This window comes from Ostrea edulis, chromosome 6 (assembly GCF_947568905.1).
Source record: "Ostrea edulis chromosome 6, xbOstEdul1.1, whole genome shotgun sequence".
Lineage (NCBI taxonomy): Eukaryota > Metazoa > Mollusca > Bivalvia > Ostreida > Ostreidae > Ostrea > Ostrea edulis.
This window is the reverse complement of record NC_079169.1, coordinates 1,829,166-1,837,673: the sequence shown is the minus strand read 5'-3', so window position 1 is coordinate 1,837,673 and position 8,508 is coordinate 1,829,166. Positions and strand designations below refer to the sequence as shown.

At 34.5% G+C, this 8,508-nt stretch overlaps 2 protein-coding genes across 4 annotated transcripts in view; one reads left to right on the top strand and one right to left on the bottom strand.

Annotated features, from left to right (window-relative positions):
* LOC130047050 (signal transducer and activator of transcription 5B-like) overlaps positions 1-8,508 on the bottom strand; it is a 39,386-nt gene continuing 30,878 nt past the window's right edge. For all 3 annotated transcript variants that reach the window (XM_056141203.1, XM_056141202.1, XM_056141204.1), the window contains exons 19-22: positions 4,719-4,871; positions 4,068-4,152; positions 2,415-2,537; positions 1-1,499 (exon numbers count right to left, since the gene is read on the bottom strand). In XM_056141203.1, coding sequence (XP_055997178.1) covers positions 1,307-1,499; positions 2,415-2,537; positions 4,068-4,152; positions 4,719-4,871 — 554 coding nt within the window. In that variant the 3' untranslated portion in view covers positions 1-1,306. The remainder of the gene's footprint in view (positions 1,500-2,414; positions 2,538-4,067; positions 4,153-4,718; positions 4,872-8,508) is intronic.
* LOC125647479 (uncharacterized) lies at positions 5,032-6,646 on the top strand. Its single transcript, XM_056141205.1, has 3 exons — positions 5,032-5,571; positions 5,917-5,993; positions 6,185-6,646. The coding sequence occupies exons 1-3, from the start codon at positions 5,133-5,135 to the stop codon at positions 6,197-6,199; spliced, it is 531 nt and encodes a 176-aa protein (XP_055997180.1). The 5' UTR covers positions 5,032-5,132; the 3' UTR covers positions 6,200-6,646.

Below are 8,508 nucleotides of genomic sequence, written 5' to 3'. Positions count from 1 at the left end.
TGAAGTTTATTTATCACTTTTATTTTGGTTTTAAGACATCACAACATGTTCATAAGATAAGGGAATTTTCTCATTCCAAAAAGCTACAATATTTTTTGGGGTCAATTTCTGAAAAAAGATAGAGAAGACATCTAGTGATTTTGTATTACTATATTTTGATAATAATTCAATGATGACTGGTTGATGTCACATCTCATTAGCATTCAATAAATTTTGTAAGGAATATCAGACACAGTTTTTAAAGCATTTGTGAAATTTACAATTTATTAAAGTGAGGATCAGAATAGGATACATCCTTTCAAATGATTTCTGAAATAAATGAGGATGCATCCTCTAAACTCTATTGCAAAGCAATACACGCAAATGTAAATAATACACAGATTAACAATTAATTAATACACATCTTGATACAGGGTTCAGGGAATACTCTGTTTCACCCCCTACCTCACCAGGTCAGAAAATGTCTTGTTATCCTTAAACTCCGTACAACTGTCAATATACTTCTCAAAAATATTCAAAGGTAACATAAACAAAAGTTACAGATGAAAATTCCCCAAATTATTGGACACATTACAGTTATTACAACCAGTTAAAATCAAGATTTCAATACGTAGATACATCTATATACTTCTGTAAACTGAAAGCATATCCCTGTTTTGAAGTTTGAAACACTGAATTTCATGCATGTACACCTTACTATCATATCACTTTCAATCAAAACATTGTCTTAGGCTCAAAGATTTTCCATTATTGTAAGAATAGTAAAATGTTAGAAGGACACTACTCTCAAAATAGTGTTTTTAGCTCCAACAACGATTTGACGATTTCTCCATTTCTGAAATTTGGTGAGTGGACATTTTGATGAATTATTTGTATATTCAACAACAATATTAAATTGGACGAATGAAATACAAGGGTAATATCATGGTTATCTGGCAATTAGTTCCAGGTTATCCTTTAATATGTAAAAAAAAAAAAAAAAAAAAAAAAAAAGTAGTCAGAAAACATCCCGTTATGTGATGACGATTTATAGGAACTTATTTTTATTTTCTCAGATGAAATGAACGGCATTTGTGTGCAAACTACTCATATTTATGAATGGCAAATCGTCATATCTGCAGTAAATTCGAAATAGTCATTTAAACACATTAGAAATTCAATGTGCGGAAATTTTTATGATTGTTTGTAATCCATCAAATTTGTCAACATTTCCACGTCAACCGTGAAGTGCAAAACCGATAAGATGAAAGCAATATACAGCTTCTGTCTCATATACACTGTACGCTGTCGGATGTTGTGTCTTCAGTTATGAGGACCCATTCATACTGTTCATGGTCGTGTTGTTGTTGAAATTCTGACCCAACACAGCATTCGCTGTTTCTAAGAAACTGCTGAGATTAATGTCAGAAAAATCGTTCATCTCCAGCATGCTGTCAGCATCGTAATCCATTCCTGACCCGGGCAACTCCTGCAGGTGGTACTGATCTAAATCCATACCTCTGAAATATATAAATTTGAATTAGCAATGCACATACTGAAGGTAGAAAACCTGAGTAGAAGATCCACCCAAAATATCTGCCAATATCTAACGAGGGTAATTACAAAACATCTGCCAATATCTAACGAGGGTAATTACAAAACATCTGCCAATATCTAACGAGGATAATTACAAAACATCTGCCAATATCTAACGAGGGTAATTACAAAATGAAACTAACATGTGTGTCACAAACAACCTTTGGTGCAATACTTGTACATCTCATGCCGTGGTGCCATTTAAATTTGTATCGGTTAATAGACTCTAGTAGTCATACATAGATGTGTTGACTAGGTATCGGTTCACAGACTCTTGTAATCATACAAAGATGTGTTGACTAGGTATCATTCATAGACTCTAGTAATCATACAAAGATGGTCGACCAAGTATTGGTTCATACATGTAGACTAGTAGTCATTCAATGTTTCAAATTATTCAATCATCTAACAAAAACAATTATTGACATTTTATTGGTTATTATGACGTTTTGCTGAACTCCGTGAACATTTTCTTTCTTAGGTGGGTAAAGTACTGTATTGACCTAAAAAATGTCAATAATTGTATGATATCGTATAGCAGGTTTTTTCCGTGGGGTTATGAATTTGGCTTATTTTAGCGGTTAGATAGCTTTCTGCCAATATTTCAATCACTAAATATGCACCTAATTGTGACTTCAGTATTTGAAAGAGAGACAACTCTTCCCTGTCTGCCAAAATTTATTCCGCTAAAATTATAAGCATACCTTTCAGTCAACAAATGGCCAAATGTTAGACCCGTGGAATAAACCTGCTTTATGGTATTCCTTGGATACAGTTTCGTCAAAGACAAAATATAATATTTCTGTGCAGAAAATGGTGAAAATAGTGTAAAATCTTACGCATCAGGAGTGTTGTAAACTTGCAGGTTTTGAGGGGACATACATGTCCCCGGTGAATCCCTCCCATTGATTTCCAGCTGTGGAGACTGGGGGTTCTCTGTGCACATGGTAAATCCAGCCATACTACAAAAATAAAACAGCACACTTGAGGAGTTGTGACCACAAAGTGTTCCTATAGTGCACTATGTACAAATTCAAGAAAGTCCCATAACTCCTGTAAAATTTGTCGAATCAAAATGGTGGCACAATGTGATCAACTACACATGGTGACTAACAATTCCACAAAATAAGAACAAAATCCATTCAGCAGTCTCTGAGGAGTTGCGTCCACAAAGTGTTCCTATAGTGTTGCATGTACAAATTCAACAAAGTCCAATTTATCGAATCAAAATGGTGGCGAAATATGATCAACTACACATGGTGACTAACAATCCTACAAAATATGAACAAAATCCGTTGAGTGGTTTCTGAGGAGTTGCGTCTACAAAGTGAAGTGGGACGGACGGACGGACACCGGTATTTCTATGACCCTTCCGCGTTGCAGTGGGGGACAAAAATAAACCACATGTATCATCACCAAAGGAAGAAAAAAACAAGTAACTAAATTTTTTGGACAGTTCTTCAAGATTTCTTTCTGTTAAAATTATTAACCATCTGTTATTTTTTCAAGTCAACAGCCTAGGTCTACAGCATCAGTGACAGCAAACAACAAAATGTAAAATTTGATCTCCTTAAAGACTTTTCAGGTTTTCTATCAATCTACAATAAAGCCACTGCCTTACTTATCCTCAGACATCTAACCACCACATTGTATAACACTGTCTCACCTATCCACCACATTATATAAAGCTATCTCACTTATCCCCAAAGGTCTAACTACCACATTATATTAATAGAATCCTTCATTAGTACGAGTGTGGGATTGGGAAATTCCACCGAGGGGACAAGATTCGCAGTCTAGGATGAGGTTTTGCCGAGTCCTAGACAGCGAGTCTTGTTCCAGAGGTGGAAATTCCCTATCCCACACGAGTAAATAATGAAGGATTCTATTAATATAATGTGGTAGTTAGACCTTTGGGGATAAGTGAGATAGCTTTATATAATGTGGTGGATAGGTGAGACAGTGTTATACAATGTGGTGGTTAGATGTCTTCGATACAAAAACTAACCAGATAAGCAGAAAGAGCATACCCGAAAATGGTTTACACTGTAAGTGTAAACTAAAAAACTCAAGGTCGTCCACCAGAAAGCTATACTACATTAAAATGTAAAGAAAACAATGCAAAACATTTTACTTCACCTTGTAACTGTGTAACGTATATGGTACAAAATATATGACGTCACAATCAAATGACGTCGCAGCAGTGTGAGACAGAAAAATCTCACATGGTTGTCTCACATGGGCAAAGTCGATCTCACACTGGTGATAATGTGAGAAAAAACTGTCTCACTTATCCCCAGATATCTAACTACCACATTATATAAGATTTTTAAAGTAGCAATCTCCCAAAAATCATGCGATAAAAAATACATTTCAATCAATTATACTTAAAAAAGCCTACATACACGATTTAATCAACCTACCCACTCATTTCTGTTCACTAGGCACAACATTATCAGATATTACCACTTTACCAGTAATATTCCACCTACCCATTCATTTCTGGATCAGGTACCATTAAATTCCTCAACTCGTGTCGGACGTAACCATCGGTGCCTTGTGCGCCTTGATGGTGGGCTGAAAGAGACAAGAAATAAGCGATACATGTTGGTGATCCTTTATTTCATTGTTATCCCCCCTCCGAATTATTTGTGTCCCCTTGGAATGTTGTGGATGACCAATATACAGGTTAGCGTCCTTGGAATTGTGTCTTTTTCCCTTCAAGTCAAAAAATGTGAAAAATAGGGCACCGCTAAACCAGTACATGATACGCCCGCATACATTATTGACTCAGGAATTTGAACAAGTAAATCCATATCCAAGGATATTAATTTGAATCAATATTATGAAAGCTCTAATATTTACCATTTAGAAGTTATGACCAAAGTCAAATTACTGGTTTCACACACTTTTCTTTACCACATAACATTTTCTTAACACTTCACATTTTCTTTCCACTTCACATTTTCTTTACACTTCACAATTTCTTTACACTTGACAGTTTCTTTAAACTTCACAATTTCTTTACACTTGACAGTTTCTTTAAACTTAACTTTTTCTTTACACTTGACAGTTTCTTTAAACTTAACATTTTCTTTACCCTTAACAGTTTCTTTACACTTAACACTTTGATTTACACTCACCAGTTTGTCTCATGAAGCGGCTGAACGCCACATGTTTGGGGATTTCTGGATACAGAGTCAATAGCTGTGGCAGGTCATTAATCCTCTCCGCTAATCCTCGGATCTGGAAGTCCTTGCCACTGAATGGGAGCAAGTTCAAGATCTGTTTCTTACCTGTAAAAAGAGTCATGTGTCAGAATGTTTACCTGAGACACCTTGCTTTTCCTTGGATTCCCTATGCTAAACTTTTACAAAAACCTAAAATCAGACTATTTTTACCAACTTTAAGGGACTCCAATCCCCAACAAAGTTTGGTAACTCGCGTAAAATCCGGAAAAAGTTTATTCGTATCATAAATTCCGGCATTTATATTTTTTGGAACTCTTCTTTGAAAAAAGAATAAGAAAATTCTCGTTGCTTCACATACGTAAACAAATGGAAATGGAGGGGAATTGTATACGAGAAAGAGATAAGAAAGGTCGGTTCAAGAAAGCCCCATCTACTGCTACTACAACCATTAGCACATGTACCGATGAAAATAACAACCACCCTGACTTCATCGATGTCAACAGCGAAGATCCACTAGCACAGGTAGATGAATATGATGAAAATAAAGAGACATTTGACCTGTTCCAAGGCAGAAGAGTTGTTGAATTTTCGATTCTGGTGGATCATTTGCAAAGAGGGTGCTTTCTGTGTCATACGCCTTTGGATCTTGTTGACTGTGAGAAAGAGAGACGTCATGGACTAGCCAGCTTACTGTATGTGAGACGCAGGAAATGCGACGAACTGACAATCATTCCAACTGGTAAACGACACAATATAGGTCAGAATGGTCAAGGTCCTTTTGATATCAACACCAAATTTGCTGTTGGTAAGTATTTTTATAAAAACTAAAATGTGTGTGCATTTTGCAATTTATCTGTAAAAGATGTTTTCAAAGCTGGTCATATGTAGCTACGTAGGTACAAGTAATGGTGTAGCATTTTGTAGTATATAAGTACCAGTACTCCTACTAGTATATATATATATATATATAGTATGTAGAATAGAAAAGAGGATTTACCCCTTATATCAGGTATGTAAAATGTATGGACAATTTATTGCATTATTGGTAAAAAGAGACAAATATATACTGCGGCACTCTTATTTACAATAAAAATTATAGAATTTTATAAATTTCATGTCAAATGTTGACACGATATGAATTTGTTTTCAGTGAAAGTGAATTGGTGCTCTCTTATGATGCTGGGTGGCAAAAGCGAGGAAGTGGTAGAAACTACAATAGTCTCTCAGGTAATTTTCTTGTATGTAAAAAATATACAAAAAAAAAAAAAAAAAAAAAGAACTTACCTCCAAAAACCATTTGTAAAAAGAAAAAAAAAGTCTAATGTTGAGTTTGCATATTGAATTAAAAATATTCATTCACTCATAAAAAAAAATATTACACGATGGTTGTTTTTACAAGTGTTATATATAATTCTTAGGACACACATCAGTGATTGGCAGCAAAACTGGCAAAGTAGTAGGATACAGTGTCATGTCAAAAACATGCCACACCTGTAATTCCAACAAAACCAGAACCCGTGAAAAAGATTATGACTGCAAGAATTGGTCTGGCAGTTCAAAGTCAATGGAACCAGCAAGCAGATAGCACATCAGAGAAGAGGCTATGATGGGATACACAGCCTATTTACAGAGAATTTCAGGGCAAGCCAAGGATTACAAAGCGCACATCTATCATTACTGCTGTGTCCAAATTCATGGAAGAGAGATAACTCTACATTCTGAAAATTGATGTCATATTGATTTCAGTCATTATCTTTTATATTTTACTGGATACAATGCAATTTATTTTTATTTTTGTAATTCTTTCACCCAATGGATATTTTGTTTAGGCAGCAAACAAGTCTACATATAGTATATGAAATACAATTTGATGAAACTGAGATAACTTTTTGTTTTCTATTATTTACTGTATACGTAATGATCATTTATCTCATAAAATCACCTGGATACAATATGGTAAATAATTATCAATTCTTTGTCATAATAACAAGTATGTAAGAAAAGCTTGAGAAATAATGGTAAAAAACACGTCTTCATTTTTTTGCACCTGAGGGACGGAGTACTTTAAAGGGACTGATTCACGATTTCCCCCAAAATTTTCTTTTTCACTTTTAATGATCAAAATCTACTGTCTAATGCGTTTAAAAGAGTTCACATAAACATTAACGTTATACATTATCACAGAAGCTCATTTTAAAGAGTTTATTGTTTGTTTTGTAAGCAAAGATTGCGGTATGTTATTGTTTACGAAATTTTCAAAAGAAATGGATATCGATCTAAGTTTATTATATCTTTCACATTTCAAGCATTTTTGGGGTAAATGTATCATCTAAAAGTTAAAATTTGTGACTATGCAAAATCAAGATGTTTTATATTACAAAATCAATATTTCACTTGTTTGTTTATATAGAGTCTTTGTTTACATAACACAGATTTAAGGCTAAAATATTGCTTTTATTCTTGCATTCAGAAAGTCAAAATTTTGGCTGTCAACATTAAATGAGTTATATTTTTAATGTTTACCATCAAAAATAAAAATAGTTTCATCAAAAATTGTGAACCAGTCCGTTTAAGCTTCTCCTCTTCAGAAGACTGATAATAACATTTGTAAAACTTTGGACCAAACTATGGCCTCCCTAAGGCTTGGAGTTCATGGGTTTAGTTTGAGCCTTTATTGAATCTGCATGTCTTTTAATTAAATTGATAATGGGGCCGTGTTGTTCTATGCCTTTATAAACTCACTACTGTGACCCCCATTTGACTTCCAGGGTCATGATGTGAACAAAATCTACACTGCATAAGGATGCTAATAAATGATTTCAAGAAATTACAGCCATCTTGTTTCTGAATCTATGAATTTTAAATGGAAATATTTACATTTCCACTGTTTTTGATATATTTACAAATAGTAATATTAGCCATTTCCTCATGAATGCATTGTAGTTGTAAAAAATGTGCGAATGAATACAGATAAAATATAGTACATCTATTTTAACGACTGAGAATTTCAACAGAAATGAAAAAATACAAGAGGGTAAGTACTGTGGCAGTAGTTACCATGCTTTATGAAATACGACGGCAGTGTTGCAGTTCATACCCTCATGGACTTTGAAAACTGACATTTATTATCTATACACCTATTTCCACATAATTGTTGCACTCTTATTTCAATCAATATGGGTTCTAATGTTTAATAATTCAATTGAAAATACATATACATATATGTTGAAGTAATCAGAGAGAGATATGCTTATCTTGCGTATATGCTAATTTGGCTTTTTATACGAGCTATGTCTGAATAAATTCAGTCTAGTAGTCAGTGGATATTGTGTACAGACCTACAGACAACATACAGAAATTCAAGGAATTACATCATCAAATATCAAAGTGTTTCCAGGACCCTCAGACCAGCTAAATATCAAACTCAAATGACAAACTCTGACCAATGATCTCTGACATATGGAAGTGACACTCAAATGATCTCTGACATATGGGCACACTGACACACAGACAGACAAATAATCTCCGACATATGGGCACACTGACACACAGACAGACAAATGATCTCTGACATATGGACACACTGACACACAGACAGACAAATGATCTCTGACATATGGGCACACTGACAGACAAATGAAACCACAAGTGTTTCAATGCCTTGCAAGCAACAACAAATAAGAGGCCCACAGGTCACATTGCTCACCTGAGTCACCTTGGGCCATATCTGAAGACTTTCCAT